Source organism: Falco punctatus (genome assembly GCF_963210335.1).
Source record: "Falco punctatus genome assembly, chromosome: 9".
NCBI classification, from domain to species: Eukaryota; Metazoa; Chordata; class Aves; order Falconiformes; family Falconidae; genus Falco; species Falco punctatus.
This window is the reverse complement of record NC_137589.1, coordinates 36,895,922-36,913,503: the sequence shown is the minus strand read 5'-3', so window position 1 is coordinate 36,913,503 and position 17,582 is coordinate 36,895,922. Positions and strand designations below refer to the sequence as shown.

The 17,582-nt window shown below is 43.4% G+C and overlaps 1 protein-coding gene across 1 annotated transcript in view; it reads right to left on the bottom strand.

Annotated features, from left to right (window-relative positions):
- Positions 1-228: 228 nt before the first annotated feature.
- Positions 229-17,582, bottom strand: part of KCNK18 (potassium two pore domain channel subfamily K member 18) — a 28,749-nt gene continuing 11,395 nt past the window's right edge. Inside the window, exons 2-3 of the mRNA XM_080403275.1 lie at positions 16,569-16,715; positions 229-13,358 (exon numbers count right to left, since the gene is read on the bottom strand). Of these exons, the coding sequence (XP_080259401.1) occupies positions 12,547-13,358; positions 16,569-16,715 (959 nt within the window). The 3' untranslated portion in view covers positions 229-12,546. The remainder of the gene's footprint in view (positions 13,359-16,568; positions 16,716-17,582) is intronic.

Here is a 17,582-nt window from a genome sequence, read left to right as displayed (position 1 = left end):
ATTTTTTAACCATAAGTTTTTCTCTTTTTTTCCCAATTTTTATTTCCTGCTGTCACCATTAAAACCACCAGAAGCAGAAACCATAAGAAAGAAAATAAGAAGTCCAACCTCGCTTCAAGGATCTAGATCACGGAGGTCAGACCATAGGCGTTATCATACATCCTTCACTCTGCAGTTGCTTAAGAACAACTTTACTTCTCTCCAGGGAGAGGCAGAGCTATGAAACCAAACCCAGGATGGCTTGTGTTGTGATCGAAGAACTTGGGCTTTTTTCCTAATTATTCCCAGAAGTAAATACGTCTGAGCCTTTCACTCTTATTTCTGCAAGCTTCATCGGCTGAGCTATAAACCTTCAACTGCATTCAGACAGGCAGAGCATGACCTGCCAAAGGCACATGTCATAGCATGGCATCACAGGTCCTGGCATCAGTGGGACCACTGGTGCAGTCTGGACCAGCCCTATGCCAGAGAGACGAGTTTTTGTGTGATATAGGAAGAAGCACCCCATGCACCCCTTTGATGTTTAACCCCCACCGTGAGGTTGTCTGAAAATCTGACCATTACACAAGATGTTCTAGCTGGCTAAGCTCTTTCCCATGGGCTCCTCAAGGCATTTTAGAAATTCCCAGCTCTGCTCCTTCAATGTCTGCTGCTGTGTAGGGAACATGACACTAATCAGTGCTACCTTGTGTCAGCACAGTTTGCCCTGTAACACCACACAAAAAGCAAGTGCCTAGCAGAAATCCAGGGCATTTTCCCATTCCAAATGTGCTGTCACAGTGTGAAAAATTCTGTATTTCACTGATGTCAGTGCTGGCTTCACACCTTTGTCATGTCAGTGCTGCCAAAGAGAAGCAGCGGAGATGTAGATTTGTTATGGGCACAAGCCTTGAGAAGGAGTTTTAGAAATCTACTCATGAAATATAGAGCATTATTTCTATACTTTGTATGAAATATAGGGTATTATCATTACATATTTTTTCCCAGTGAATGACTTCCCATATTACTGTTGCAATAGATGCTGAGGCAGATGTGGGGAGTGCCCACAGCTGGGAATCACCAGGAAGCTTCTGCACCCAGAATTACAGAGAAGAGGACAATTAAAGGCCTTGACTCCACAGGCCTTACTGAGTCAATGCTTCCTTTGGCTGGAGTGAGGGTATTGTCTTTGAAATGCACTGAGGCATCTCCCAGGACTTTAGCAGTGCAACTAAAATGGCAGGAGCTGCATTATTCAGGGATAGGGTCACATTTAAGGTCTTTGCTTTTCCTTTGAAGAAAATAAGTTTTGCAGTTGGTGTCAGTCACTGCAGGTTTGGGAGTTTACTTGAGCTATGCAAGCAGTGCCTTGTCCTCTCACCACAGAGATCCATCTGAATCATGTCAGAGGATGTAAAGCATCCAGGAAGCATTAAGCCAGTCACTCGGCTGTGAAGTTCCAGGTTATATTTAGTGGATGCCTGCATACTTCCACAAATACAAATTACTCACCCATCAGGACAGCGTAGCATACATAGAAAATAGAGCTTCACCCTTTAGGAAACAGTTCATGCCCCTCAGGACAATTAGATATTAAAAACTTGGCAGGGAGGGGGCAGATGCAGTAGCTGTGATTTGCATCTTGACAATGACCACATGTAGATGAGTTTCCAAGGACCAGCCATCAGACTGGAAGTGTAGCCAATGAACACAAGCACACTGTCAGCCTGTCGGGGTCCCTGGTACCCCAAAGAGCCTACCTGCCTCACCTAGCCGTTTGCCTCCGCCAAAAGGCCTTTGGCTCCAGAACAGAAAGAAAAGCTGAAGTCAGAAAAATTGTTCCTAGCACACTGTTGTTAGGTAAGGACTCAGGGTACTTATTAATATTTATGACTCCATTTATTTTACAAGCTAAATACATGACCTGCTAAACCACCTGGCCGGAATTCTTTGCCAATGATATCCTTCACTCAGAATAGCCTTTGAGCCATGCCAAAACATAAGTACACAATGACTTCGAGAGCCTTTCTAGGAATTTAAGCACTTAAACTAGTTGCCATAACCTATTTATTTTGACCGTCCTGAACACTGCCCTATGCCTAGCAAAGGCAACAGAGCACATGCATGCTAACAGACTCTCAGCTGAAAGAATAATAAATCTGACATTGCTGAAATATTTTGATAGATCAACAGTACATTATGACACCTCAGCTTTTATTGCCATGGGCAGAGAAGTTAAACCCTGCATGTCCAGAACCAGGGGGACTCACAGAGTTCACATGAAGATGAGTGTGATGGCAAGGTGTGGAAGCAACTCATCTGCCAGGCAAGTAGCATCCTCCTCTAATCAAAGACCCCAGATCCAGAGGCACATACTCCTGTAGAGTATTTACACATGTAGGCTTCCCCTCTCAGAACATCATGATGAAAAAACCTGCATGAACACCTGCCACATTTAGCATCAAACCTTAAGCAAGATCATTTCATCTCTCAGCTCCTCTGTTTCTTCTCCATGGACCAGAGACAGGAGTTCCTGCACCCACAAGGACAGGGTGCTGATAAATCATTAGGAAGTACCCCCAATATAATAATGACCACAAGTCTACAAGAGTGTGGAACATACACTTAGCATGTAGATACAGAAATTGCTGAGATCATGAGCACTAGAAGCCAGGCTGGGATGTCAGCCTCTGGGGAGCCTGGCTCAGCAGGTCCATGGTTGGGCAGGGCTGTAGGGAGCTGGAGATTGGCATCATATGCCATCACTGGGGCAACTGCTGGTGGCCCTGGGCTTCTCCTGGGCAGGGTGGGGGTAAGCCCCGAGCGGGCTGGGCAGGGGCATTATGGCCTGTTAGTGCCTCAGGGCCCAGGCAGACTGAGGCTGTGGCCAGCTTCTCTGTTTTGCTCTTCTATTGGCATTTTGGCTTCTCTTTATCTTGTACAAGTAGGAGGTAGTAAGGAGCAGATTCAGTTTAAAAGGCTCTGGGACTTTAAGAGAACTTCCACTCAAGTGGGCAATATTTTGTGTATGTGGCTTTCCAGCCGCACTACAAGTTTAACTTCCCTTCACTCACTGGGACTAAAAATTAAATTAAAATAGGCAGTAAGTCCAGAGAGGTTATCTCTTCGTTAATCTTGCAGGAAGGATTGGGGTGTATTCTCCAGATTGCAAGGACCCAGAGACTTCTGTAGAGCTAACAGACTGCAAGGCTACTGTCGCAGCACTCTCCAAACTAGCCAGCTGCAACAAGGTCTTTCACCATCTCATACCAGCATACTCTTCATACAATCCATCTGCTGCCTTCTCCTCATCTTACCTCATCCAGCGCACACTTTCTCTTCTCTTGCTTCTTCCTCGGCTGCTCTCTCTTCACTGGCTCTCAACCACTTCACTTAACCAGCCACAGCTGCACCTTATCTACATCGGCCAACCCGCTGCCCCTAAAGCCAACCCACAGCTGTATATTATCAATGCTCATTAACCCAGCTTCATTCCTCTACAGGCTACATCTTGCTGTGCTCTAGAGATCTATATGGGACTGCAGAAGTAAGAGCCATCTGAGGCCCAGGAGCTCATTGCCCAGCCAGACTGGGCAGTTACAACCCGTCAGACAGTTTGTGCATTTGCCTAGCTCTCTCTCAGACATTGCAATCTGCTTTGCTTTCCTTTCCTTATCTTTAAATCCTGTTGTTTCAAACCCTTTTTGCTGTGAAGCTGTCTCCCAGCTTAGTGTATTTCTGCCCAATTTCAACAAATGTTTCAGAGAGTGAGCCAGGCAGGCTCTGAATTTAAATGTGCCTTTTCCTCTGAGCATCTACCAGTCTCTCTTGGCCCCTTCTCGCCAAATAACAAGCGTTCAAGTGTGGTTGCTCTTCTGACTGATCTCTTTTCTGCACCTGTTCCAGCTTGGTTCAAAGGCAGCTCTTGTCTGTGAACAAGTGATGCTCATGGACTCATGAATACAAATTCTTCTACTGTAAATCACGTAATCTTGAAGATATAATAATACAACCATAAACACTTGTCTGACATACATGCCTTCTAGTCTAGTTTCATAAAATGTGCTTGATGATTTGCGATTTTGCAAGTCTATCGCATTTCTCTTTCCCCACTCTGGAGAGGTGAGAAGTGTTTTATTCATTCTTTGCTTGTCAAATTCTTGCTGTGTTCGATGACCCCACTCTTCCAGCTTTCCAGGCAGCTGCAAGCACCTTGAATGAGAGCTATCCAGATCGTTGCTGAATGTTAAATTAACTACTGAAGACTGACAAACTCATGCTTTTCCCAATATCCAGAGGAGGTTTTAAACCTCATCCAAGAGGTTTATGCAGTTATCACCATAAATACTTACAAATACTAATATCCTAAACTACTGTGTTGGTCAGGCATTGACTGATTGATTGGTCAGGTCAAGTGCCCATGAGCTTGAACACAGCTGGCAGGGTGAAGTGACACAGCTGGAACAGGACAAGCAGGCAATGCACACGCTTTCCTTGTCATGAAATTTGTGTTGCACGAGGCTTCTGCATTCACGGCTCCTATTTCACTAGGTTTCTGCCTTTTTGAAATACACCGCAGCTGCTTCACAGATCTACTCAATCACCCAGTGACACATATTTGTGCACTTGCCACGAAGATTTTTGCTTTCTTGCTTCGCCAGCACGGGCAGGAAGTGATAAGGTCTGCTTTAGTTACAGAGATGCATGCGGTGGCAGGCAGGCAGCTAGAAACTCTTCGATAAAGTATGGTTACTTAAGGTCCTTATCTAAGATGCTCCAAAGAGCTGCCATAATAAAAATAATAAACACCAGCCATAATAATTATTAACAGAATTCAAGGAGTCTGACCCTAATCCCCTTCTGGGTTTATAATTTAATGGTTTTGCTGACTTTGACAGAGGTGCTTCCCTCTGAAACTGCTGAAAGTTAAATCAGAATCAGGGCCCAAATCTTTTGACCTCATTTATAATGGAGCTGCTCTGAAAGGCTGCATAGCTCCTCGGTGATGCTTTTCAGACTAAAAATCAGGTCAGATTTGTAGATCAAAAGAGCTTTTACCAAAGTCAACAACTTCAAATCCTTCTGTCTGAAGTGGCAGGCTGGAGACTTTTACCAGAGCAAACCTCCTAATGTTTATTTGTGACACCTTTTCCCCAACAATAGAAATACTGAGAACAGTGAACATCCACCCTAAACCCTATTTTAAAATCACCTGGAGACTGAGTTACTTCCTTAGTTGCTGAGTTTATAGCATTGCTAATTTTGGTGCTTCTGTCTCCTTATTCTCTTTTAATGGAAAACAAGGCTAACAGAGGAAATCTCCATGCTTCTCCAAGGAAGAATTCAACCTTTGCCCCATCATGGGGTGAGCCTCGATGTCCCATGGGGCACGTCACATGTCTCAGGTTCTGCCTGAGGGTTCAGGGATGTGCTGGGCCACTGATGGGAACTGAGATGGGGAGCTCTGCCCAAAACATGGCCACAGAAAAAAAATTAATAACCACAGAGTGCTTGATCTAAGTAGAAGATGCATCCTAATACTTTTCTATTTTTGACCAAGAAGAACTTGGGTTTATTTCATGGAGAAGTTTCCCTGTCTCCAGAGTCTGTGATCATATCCTGATTGCAGGTCACTGCTGATAGCAAAGACAAATAGCCAGCCCTTTCATGAGAAAAAGAAAAGACAAGCAACAACCATCAGGAATTTAGCTAGTTTGTGTGTAGAAAAAACCTTTTCCATGAGATGGCAGTTTAGGCATGAAACAACTCTTCTAAAACCAAGATCAAAGGGATTAATGGCAAAACATGTTTCATTTGTCCCTTGTTTCCAAACCTGGTTTTGCTAAAGGCGTTGTCAGCTTTGCCATGGATTTCAAGATCAGCATTCAGCCCTTTGCTTCTTACGTAGCATTTGGAGGTGGCTTTTCTATAATGTAAAAACACGTATACCTGCCAGTCTTTAATCTTTTTGAACACAAAGTGTGTTTGTTTCATCAGCATAGCAAATTGCTGTAAAAGCCATTTGGCAGCATAACTTTTCTTGCAAAGCAGATACAAAAAAAGTGCTCTTGGCTGTCTAATGTTAGCCCAAGCATGCACTTTTTATTTACAGATCCAGGCAGTAAATCAAACTTCTTAGTACAGCAAATCATGTCCTGCTCTTAAACTCTAAGGAAAGTTCATGAACCTTCATTTGCTCTTTTTTTACCCTTTCCAGTAACTACAAAACTGTCTTAACGTAAGACTATTTAAACTGTTTGAGAAACATCTTTTACCAAGAACACCAAGTATTTCTTGGTCTGAAGTGGATCATACCAAAGTTTGGTGTTCTCCCAGGAGATATGAAAAAACTTGGAATCAGCCCTGGAGAAAGCCAGTCCTCTTTCATCAGCAGAGTGACCTGACCCATTGCCGTCTCTGTGCGAGAAGCTGCAGTTACAGTGACAGCGTGGGGGGACCACAAAGAGCTTGATCTTTCAGGTCCTTCCCTTCTGTCTCATGTGAACATGTTCATATCAGGGGGTCATTCAAAGATGAAATGGCTAAAACCCACCGTTTTGCAGTTCAGCTAAAAATCCTCCTAGAAATCCAGACTTCCTTTGAAAACTTTTTATGAAAATGCCGCTATGATCTATTCAAAACTTCTGTTTTCTTCAAACTTCTTTTAAGTGTTATCAGAAGTTCTCATCCAGGCATCAGCCAGTTCTATCGTTCAGGAGGCATGGCAGCCCTCTGCTTGTGGCTGGCAAGTGTATTTGGAAAACCATCCATTAAGCATCAGTGAAATCTAGGCAGTCAGCGTTCTCCTGAGGCTTTGTATAGTTGCGTGCGGGGAAAAATAGCCTAAACCCAAGTGTATTATCAAGCTGGTGGGCAGAAGGCTTTATATATACACTGAATTCCCCAAACCCCCAAAGTCCTTTAGCAGCCACAACTTCTATTACTTGCCTCAGGAAAAGTGCAAACTGGGGAAACTGTAGAACGTGAGCATCTTATACCCACACCCAGGGACCCAGCCTCCAACTCTGGCACTGCTTCCCAAATCTTTTTGTCACACGTGACAGAAGACAGCGAACGGGTGGCTTTCCCCCCCAGGGCACTGATCAGAGAGCACAATGACAGTCTGCATCAATCTGCAGGTCAAGTAACTCTCTTCCAGCAGCGCATCAAGTATGTTGGCAATTTTACATGCTGATTTTGTGGTGTCTTCTCTCTCTCAGTTCTCCTGTTCACACAGGACTTTGTAGAAGCAGATAATGTAGTGAGTCAATGTTGTTAGACAACATCGTTACACTGATTTCTCATCAGTAGATGCTTAACACAGCAGCTCATTTTTCACTGTCAGATGTCTACTCTTTTCTTCTTGCTTTGCTTTCCTTTCCCTTCCCTTCCATCTTGCCCATTTCTTTCCACTTCCTCTGGATATTGGTACATCCTGAAAATGCACAGACATGGAGTTTTATGTACAAGTTCTGTGTCAGGAGGATTCTGGCTGTGCCCAGACTCTGAGAGCTTCATCAGCTTGAAAAAGTCTCAACCAGCCTCAAAAGAACTAGATTTTATCTACTGAGAGACTGACTTTTTAACTCAAAGGGAAAAAAAAGAAGGGGAAAAAAAAGCTCAGATTCACATGCAATACTGAGCGCACAAGCCGGCTAACATTTGTCCAAGCATTTCCTAGAACTCTGTAATGAGTACCACGTGCAGACAACCAGCTATTGGCACGCACAAACAGCGCATTCATGGTCTTCCTTGTCCATGAAGGTTTGCACTTAGACCTCGGGCTGCTATCCTAAAAATATTGGAGTCATATATGAGAGATCTGTTGTCTTCACACAGCTATTACTTGCTATGAGTGATGGAGCAAATTCCCAGTATTTCTGTCACCATCTGTGCTTATGTACTTCCACAAAGATAATGGAAACTTATCCTAAGCAACCTGATCTCTCTTGCTTTACATGTAATCCAGGCTATTGTTTTGGATGGCTTGACCAATATTTTTTCTATATGTATGTGGTGCATAAGGTAAGGAAGAAAGGGAAAGGTAGCCTAACTAAATACTTTAAGTTGCTTTCAGAATAAAATACGTCCTGGTGGAACAGATGACTACAGCCTGTGGAAGTGCTTAATAATAATAATAACAAAAACAACAACTAAATAAAATTGTTTTGTTTGTGAAAGCCAGGGAAAATATTAAGAGCCATCATTCTGGCTTCACAAAACACTCACATTGCATGCAACAGCCACACATGCTCTATTTGATGCACCCTGTGGTCTAAGAATTAGGATCACAAGGTATGTTTGGAACCTGGAAGCAGAGGGGGCTGCAGGGACTCCTCTCAGCTGGAGTCTCAGCCTTTGCCTGTGCTGAGCCCACCACCATGCATGCTATTAGCATTCATTATATGAGAGTGTTTTTGTGATGTGGGTGCATCTCCACCTGGAACGAGTTGAAAAAGCATAAAGGCCATCAAAGTGCTATCAGATGTTATTAACGTTGAGCCCACTAAAATCTGGACTACATCTGAACTACTGGCACACAGATGACAAGTCCTAAAGCCCATTAAGAATTTCCTGAGTCCTCAGACATATTGCTTGTGCAAAAGATGCTTCTGAATGGGTTGTCATTCGTTAAACGACAAAGCAGAGGATAAGAGGAACAGTTCTGACGGTTTCATTAATGGCTTTTCAGTCTAGCCCCTGTATCTTCTTTCTGCCTCTGTTTTATCTCTCAGGAGGCTTCCTTGCTTCTGCCCTCCCTGTGGCTGCTGATGGTGACACCTGTGCTGGAGCCCAACAACCATGACCACCGTGCTGGTTTGAGAAAGGGCTCTCCAACCCTGGGCTGGCTGCACAAACCTTCCCCAGGCCACAGGCACCAGCCCTCACCATCTTTTTGGTCTTTCAGGCATCTCTTCACCATATTTAAGTCTATACAGTAAATGGCTCCTTCCACTGCCATTGCTATAATTTTCTCCCTCTAACCCTTCTGCCCAAAGATGATTTTCTGTCCCTTCCACTCATTCCTCCATCCCTCCCTCTGAAATTCCCACACCAGGAATACCCTCCTCTCTGCTCCTAAGTGCTCGTGACAGCTGCCATCTTGGCCCAATCAGGAGTGATTGATCCAGCATCCTTCAGCACCAAGCGCATTTGATCTGTAAAGCTCTCCAGCTGGGTCTGTAATAACTCATATCCTTTGTGGGTTACACATCAAGCAACTCTTTCTCCATCAGTCACGTCTTTCCTGATAGAAAAGCTCCTCCATGAAACCCTTCACAGCTAATCCACCACCTCATGCAGCATGTGATGGAAAAAACTTATGAAAAGCAGTATTTTGTGCTGCTTTGATGCAAACAAGCGGATTTCCATCTTAATTTTGTTGAATAAAATCTTCTGGGGGCAGAGGTGATGAATTCTTCTAGGATTTAGACCATGACAAGAGCAGTCAACTCATAAATATTTATGCCTGAGGCTCACTAAATGAGCGCTAGTCACTACCTTGTTTCATTTTCATTAACTCTGTTGCTGTATTTATTGAGCTACAGTAAATAAATATACTTAAATAAATGTACTGATCCTGCTGCACAGACAAAAGTGCTGCTGTCGCTGTCAGCGCAAGGCTGCGGCACACTGCCCTGTCCTCTGGGAAACTGGCTTCCAGCTTCGGGAATAAGAAAATTAGGGCCAGATATTCCTGTTTGTGTGGGATGAATGTTTCAGTGCAACTGAGCAGAAGACATAAATACCTTCTTATCCCTGACACTTGGGTGTGTGTCCAGCTATCCACCCTCCTTTAGGTTCACAAGACAAATGACCGCATTATATTTGCTTCAGGCTGGGTGTGTAGTGTTGCTAAATCGCATTTTTTTGGTGATACGTTTTGCAGAATCAGAATGTGCTCATTTGTCTACCTTGCACACAAATCTGAAATTAAATATCTCTTCGGAAATTAGATTTACGGAATATTTTGTTAGCTGTATCACAACCTGTTGTGACACACTACAGGCACTGGAATCAGGTCAGCACAAGGCGGTGCAGACAGTGGGTTGCAAAGGGAGAACACAAGGACAGGAAAGTTTGTAGAGAGCCTTCCTCCTCATCTGCCAGTTTGGGAGTCAGTGATTATTGAGCCGGAAGTGTTATCTTTGTATTTAATTGCTTTTCAAATTTATCTTTCATGATTTTGTCCCATCTCCCATGGGATCTAGTGTGAACTTTCAACCACATCCTCCCATGCCAGGGAGTACCCACAGCTGCATTATATGTTGCGTGAAGTACCATTTTCTCTTCTTTCTGTTTCTTTTCTTAAACCTGCCACATGCAAGTTTCATTTGGCAGCCTTAGCTCTCAAAATGAAAGACATTTAACAATCATTCCATCATTCCCTATTTTCCCTCCTTGTGCCCTTCTAGTGTTGCACATCTCTCCTTCAGTCTCTTGCCTCTTTCCAGACTGGAGAGCTACTCTGTGTGTCTCATACGGAAGTTGCTCCCTATCTTTATTCATCCTTTATGCTGGCCTATAAATTTTTTCCAGTTTTGCATATTCTTTGGCATGTGAAGGACAAGAGCTGTGCATTGTATTCAAGAGGCAGGTGCATTGTCATTTTACAGAGGGTCATGGTGATGTGATTTGTTCTCTCTCCTTCTATAAAACACATTTTCACCCCCCCCCAGCTGACAGGTTCTGTATGAAGGAAAGCTGTTTACTGCCATCCCTTGGCCAGAACTAGAATGATTTGGTGCAGAACGCTTATTGCAAGTCCAGCCAAAATTCCCTAAGTCCATGAAGTAAATGTGAAGGTATCAAGGTACCATGTCAATGCAAAATGGATAGGGGATGAATTCAGGATTCATCTCTCTCCATAAATGAGTTCTCACTGATATAAGAGTAACAAGTCAAAGGATATAAGGACTATTTCTGACTGATGCTGGCAGCGTCAGGCATATCACAAGGGAAAACCCTGAGGAGCAGGAAGTTCTCTGATCCAAAGCCCTTTAAATCATCCGAGTCCTTTCATTGATTTTTAAAACTCTGGCATGGATCCAAAGCTCTACACTGATTTTAATCCAAAGGCACGAAATATAGTAATATGAGAGTTAGTCTGTACAGAGGGACTTTGTACGTGAAGCCAAAGTTGTGGTAAACATGAAAAAATTAACCGGAGATCCTTCCAGCTGCTGTATTCTTTATTGTTATCCTCATTAAGCACTTTTCTATATACCATCATTTATTATATATTTTGCATATCATCAGTGCTTAATCATAACTAATTGTTAATAAGGACTGCACACACATTACCATGTACATGGAGTGTAACAGAGGTAAGATGCTATATAAAATCTCAGCTTCAAATGGCAAATTTGCTATGGAGAATAATGACAAGCTGTCATAACCAAGCATGCGTTAATATCTAGAGATGTCATCCACATCCAGTGGGCATGCATATCATTTGCAAGTTAAGAAGCGGTTAATTAAACTCAGTGGTTTCTTTTATAGACTTGGGGTTTTTTTGACAGAAAAAAATTATCACTGCTATCTTGAATTAGATTATGAATAATATAAGCAAAATCTTGAAGAAACAGCATTATTCACATATTAATGTGCTCCAAAAATACAGGATCCTCACCACACCCCAGTGAAACAGGTCGGCCTTTCTTTCTGTGAGTGCATCAAGGAACTCCAAGAAGTCAAGCAGTCTGTGCAGAGCAAAACATGGGTTAGGAGTGAGGACTGTGGGATTGGTGTCCCAGCTTCCGGGTCACTGTGTGCCTTCACCCAGGTGGCCATCTCCAGAGCAGAACTTGTCATAAGCACTTCTCTAGCTGGGCACGATGAGATGCATACCGACTCTGGGCTGAGTACAGATATGATAAATCATGATGGGAAAGCAGTGGCTTCAGCCCTGAACAGATGAACAAATATCTGACCGATTTCTGGACAGGGGACAGAGGAAGAGGGGACAATTTGGTGTTCCTTCCTTTAATTTTCAAATTCCTCTGGCTTGCACAAAGGTGCTGTTTTTGCAATACGTGCGGTCGTGATGGAAGGGCAGCTGGGTTCATGCTCCTCCTCCCCAGCTCTCTCAGATGATGCATCATATTGCAGTAGCATGCTGTCCCTGTTCAGTACCAACAGCCACAGCCAAGCTGTCCCTGGCTGCAGACAAGGTGGAACAAGGCAGTGATCTGGACCTTGCTTGGACAAATGCTGAAAAAATAAAAAATAAAAAATCCTAAACTGGCTTGCTGTGGGAGAGAAGACAGAAAGGCTGCTGAAAGTCAGAGCTTTGCAAAAGGTGCTAGGGAGCACTGGCAGGGAGAGCCTTCTGCTTTTTCATCATGTGTCATCTTCTTTTATTTAGGAGATGGGACCTTGCTGGGAAGTACTCCCTGGAGATGCCTTCACCAAGTGTCTCCTGAGGTGTTCAGCCATTTTACAGTGGATTCTCAGAGGAAATCAGAGTAAAATATGCCTCCTGCCAGCCCAAGGCAGAAATGCACAGGAGCAGTTTAATCTCATTGCAGTGGCCAGTGCTTACAAGCGAAGGAGAAATGATTGCTCTTATTTTGGATATATCTTCTTTGATGGCATCTTTTTCTCCCCACAAAATGAAATGACCTTTTTATACAAACCAATCAAGCGGTCTTGGCCCAGCTTAAAAGCGATGAAGACAATTTCCATGCCAATAATAATATAGAGGGAAAAAAACAAGAAAAACTTGGGGTGTTCCAGTTGTGTGTCTCCAAATCCAATAGTTGTCAACGTGATAAAGCAGAAATAAAAAGCTTCCTGAAAATCTAACCTGGTTTCCCAGTGTGGGAGAATAGCAGCTGCACAGGAGATGTACACAAAGATAACTAGCACCATTAATACAATTGGCACATCTAATTTTTCTAACTGTTTCCCTATCTTGTCAAAATTCTCAATTACCCTGGACATTGTCTTTCCCCTGGCTAGTTCAGGACATGAACTCCATCTCTCAATGCTTTTATTTCTTGTCAGTTTTGTGTGTTCATTTTCTCTGGCAATTAACATTTCAAAAATTTCAGCATTGTGGTACTTGATTGGCTTCCTTTTAACACCTGGCTGACTTCTCAGCACCTCCATAATAGTCAAGGGCTCACTGATGACTACTTTAGACTGCGCCCTGCGTTTCAGCTCAACCTCTTTGTTACATGTGGATCCAGAACAGAGTTTAGAGGCTAGAATTTTTGACTGTAGTTTTCTGAATTCATTGTAAGATTTGGATAAGACAGTTGCAAGGATGTCTCCCATGTCTGTCAGGACCAAGAACATCAGAGGGATGCCAAATAAAGCATACAACATACAGAGGTATTTTCCAGTCCGTGTCACAGGGTAGGTGTTACCATAACCTTGAACAAAAATAAGAAGAGGAAGAGAAAAGGAGAGAGAGAACATTGTGATTTATTAGGTATTCATGTCCTCTGAGCTTTTGGTTGCAGTCAATTGTAAAAGTAAATTTTTAGTCTAGAGCATACTGTTCTTTTTGCCTTTGCTTTGAAGTTAGCAAAATTTTGGAGGCTTAAATGCTCGTTACTAATGCAGGCATCCTACCTCTTCAAGCACTTGGAGGTTTGGGGTCTGCCAGTCCTGCTGAATTAACTCTCCCTGTTTTATCTGCACCTTACCGGCCATTTGACTTAACCATCTGACAACAAGAGGTTGTTTAGGGAGGAGAAACTAAAGGTTTGGGCCAGCCCAAGCCTAGTGTGCAGCCTCTGTCCTGCCGGAGAGAACGGTATTATCAGGGAGATTTCCTGACCTGGGAATCTGGGTTAAGAAGGATCCAAAAGGCAAGAAAGCAAGAGAGGTGTTGGGCCCCTGGGTCCCTGCATGTGGTGGAGCTGAGGGCTGAGCTGGACCAGCAGCCGGCACTGGGGGAAGGCTGTGCACCAGTAGGTGGGGGATCACCTCCCGGCCAGCCTCCAGGACCTCACAGGACCACTGGAGGATTTCTGGGAATGAAGCTCCCTGAGCTCTGGAAAGATTCAGATCCAGATGACCGTCTGAATCTTGAAACTACGGATCAGGCTGGGACAGTGACAGCCGTACCTCAAACTTCATTTCTTTGTCCAAACTACTTGTGGCGCATGGTGTGCTGGTCACAGAATGTGAGATTGCCCCTAGTCCCTCAAGCCGAGCTCTAGCGCCATTTCTTGCTGTACTGACAGCATGTTTGACCAGCTTCATAGTTTTCAGAGATTCTTAAATGCATCTAGAGAACCAAAGGGTCAAGTGAGGAAGCGTGCGTTTATCACATGAGGAAATGCATGTTTATTCTAGAGTACTAAAGCTTACAAATATCAATTACAATGAATATGGAGGTACTACTAGGCACATGGCCTTTATGATATATAAAACATAGCAGAAGATATGCCCTTTCCCTAAATTCCATTTGGGTGTTTGTATTTCCTTCCTCTAACATACTGCGGATGAAACTTAAATTGTAAATTAGTGCTTTTCCATTACAGTGGGAGAAAACATCAGCATTATATTAACTGTATTAAATTTTAACAACCATTTTTCTTCTCATGCTCTGAAAAGACATAAAGACTTTCTTCTCTCCCTTCAGAAACATTTTTCTTTTCTAGATGATCTTCCAGGCGAGGTACTTAGCCTGTAAGACTATTAGCTTATATGCTGAGGCATGGTTTCCTTCAATTTCTTTGTCCATTCATATTTGTTTTCACTAATAGCTGCCATAGGCTTTTGGTCTGCATCCAACCTGAGTCCCCCTTTGCTGTGAGGCACTGAAAAAACATTTATTCCCTGTCACTCTGCTCCCCACTGGCTAACTGGGAATGCTGATCCTTACTGCTGAAGCAATTGGGGAAGATTAATTATTGTAGTTATTGTATGGAGTTTTGGGGTGTTTTTTTCCTCCATTCCCAGGCATTAAAAATACCTAGTGCAGTTTCAAGGGCTAAAATTTATCTTGGGCTTAAATTTAGCCATGCAGAATTCTAGCCCAGCTGACCACTAGGCAACCTCTACAGGCAAAGAGACGGCAGTTCAGCCAACCGATCTTCAGACTAGATGCCTCACTTCTCCTAGACAATTAAAGGTAGCCAAATTGGCTCTAACCTGAAGCGATTTATCAGTTCCTATTACTGCAAATAGCAAACAAACAGAAAAGCAAACCCACCGCGATGGAAATAGCCTCCTACTAGCAACAAATATTCCAGGCTTCAAACTGATCCCAAAACTCAGCTCAAAACCTGAGGAAGCTGTGTTAATGCTCAGTGCTACAAAGGCCAGAAATAATGACAGTTTAGAAATAAGTATGTTAGGTCACTGTTTATTTGTAAAGTCCCATGTTAAGGGAGATGGGTAAGTATACCCCAGCAAGTTTTCAACAATATGGTTTTCCATCAGTTTGCTGAAGTCAAAGCTTTCTGGTAAATTGTCCTCTTCCAAACGTTCCTAGCTGTTGTGTTTATACTAGGAAATACTCACTGGGGTGAGGATTCAGGTCTGCACCTCCAGGCTCTGCCTCTGTCTTCAAACTCAGGGGCTGCAAGAAGCTGAGTTTGAACAGTCACCTAAGCCATCAGTCTGAGGGCCAAGCCTCCACCGTGACTTAAACAGCACGCAAGCGTGTCCTACAAGCTCCAAGGGAGTATATTAACTCCCATATATATATTAAATAGATCTATATTAAATATATTATTAATATATATAGTATATTAAGGTTTGGTTTTTCTTTTACATTAAGATGCATATCCACACGGGGATTTTGAGTATGTCCTAATGCCTTTGCAATTTGATACAACACTGTGGGAATATTTCCCATCCAGCTTTGATGCTGAAAAATCCAGATAGTCAGTGTCTGTACTTGCCAGCATTTGAGGAAGGTTAGCAAAGGGACAAAAGTAGCTCTGGGAATGGGCACAAGGACTTGTATTTAGCAATGCAGGGGGAGCCAAAACCAAAGCAGATGTTTCTATTTCATCTGGGTCCTCTTCTGAAATGTGAAGTCAGAATGAAAGATTTCAGAAATGTGACTTAAACATGGCCATGTGCTGTTAACCCAGAGAAGTGTGAATGGCAGCTGCATGGTTAAGTATAGAGCTACAGATTTACAAAGCTGGGTTAGACATAAATAAGAGGGAAACAACTGAAAAACAATATGTGCATAATGAATTACCTCTTTAATAAGAGGTACTTACTATTATAATAGAGGTATTTAATAATAAATGTTACCCAACATACTGCACAATAACAGGAAGGATAAGGTTTGACTGAAAAATGGAGCTTTCTTTTTACTTTAATACAATAGTTTTGTGTACATGTCATATATGAGTACATGTTATAGTATGCATGTAATGATGCAGCTAATTAGTGTTACCAACATGAGTTACTAGATCCTGAATTGCTTTGGAGACTCAGCTTCGTCTCTGCAATTTGTGTTGGCAAAACCACCTTCAGACCCAAAAAATTCAAAAGGATTTGGGGTTTGTGTTTGGTTGGTTTGGGTTTTTTCATTCCCCAGAAGAAATACATTGCAGAAAGCAGCAATAGCACTTGATCCTGCAGGGGGGTTACTTTACCTCTGGACTTACCCACGGTTGTGAAGACTGTGCAGCAGAAAAAGAGAGACCCAAAAAAAGTCCATTTCTCTTTTGGATTGACAAACCAGTCTCGTTCAGCTTCGCTGAGCAATTTATGGATTTTTTGCTTAAACATCTCCTCATTTTCTGTCATGTTATCTGTTACAGTAACAACAGGAGATAGGGTGAGTGTTTGCAGACCCCCACTCAGAGAGCAGCCAGCCTGTTACTCCAGCCAAGTTTTCTCCAGCTGACAGTCTGCTCGTACTCTTTTAGAAGCTAAAAATATTCACCTCCCCCTCCTTCCCGCCCCACCCCCCCCACCCCACCCCCCAGCACCAAGAACAAATCAGGTGAGTCCAGTGGCTTTGGTGAGCAAAAAAACGAGGAACAAATAAGCAAGCTATGCTCCAACAAAGTCAAAATATGACACAAAGATAAACATAAAGAAGCAGGGCAGGAACACTGGATATGCAGCTTCCAGCCTGAACATCCTGTTTTATTTTGGACTCCCCAGGAGATTAGTCTTCTTTTGATCAAAAGACACTTGAAATGCAGAGCCGGTAGGTGACTGGTATGAGCTGCTTGGGTGGGTGTGCTCAGCACCCTGCTGTGGATCCCAGAGCCTGTCCCTCCTTCCTCCTCCCCATGGCTGAACCCTGCTGGAGGGATTATCTACAGGGATGCTTGCCCCAGGCAGATCATCGTGTTAGCACAGCTACCTGAGTGAAATTCCAAGCCTGTGTATGAGCCCCAGCACAGATCCAGGAAGTTTTCTAACCCTTCTCCTCCCCTCTACCCTCTCCATCAGCACCACTGAGTCTGGGACGCAGCACTGCACCTGCATCCCTCTGAGCATCCCATCGTCAGAGGGCTGGTAGGGAAGCCTGGAGCTGGGAAGAGGGAGCTGGAACAGACCTGAGACAGAGGAGTCGGTCCCCAGCAGTCAGTGGGAAATAGCATGGGAATCTCAGCTGCTCTTTAAGGACCTTAGGGAACTTGGGCAAAAGGGAGAACACAGGCACC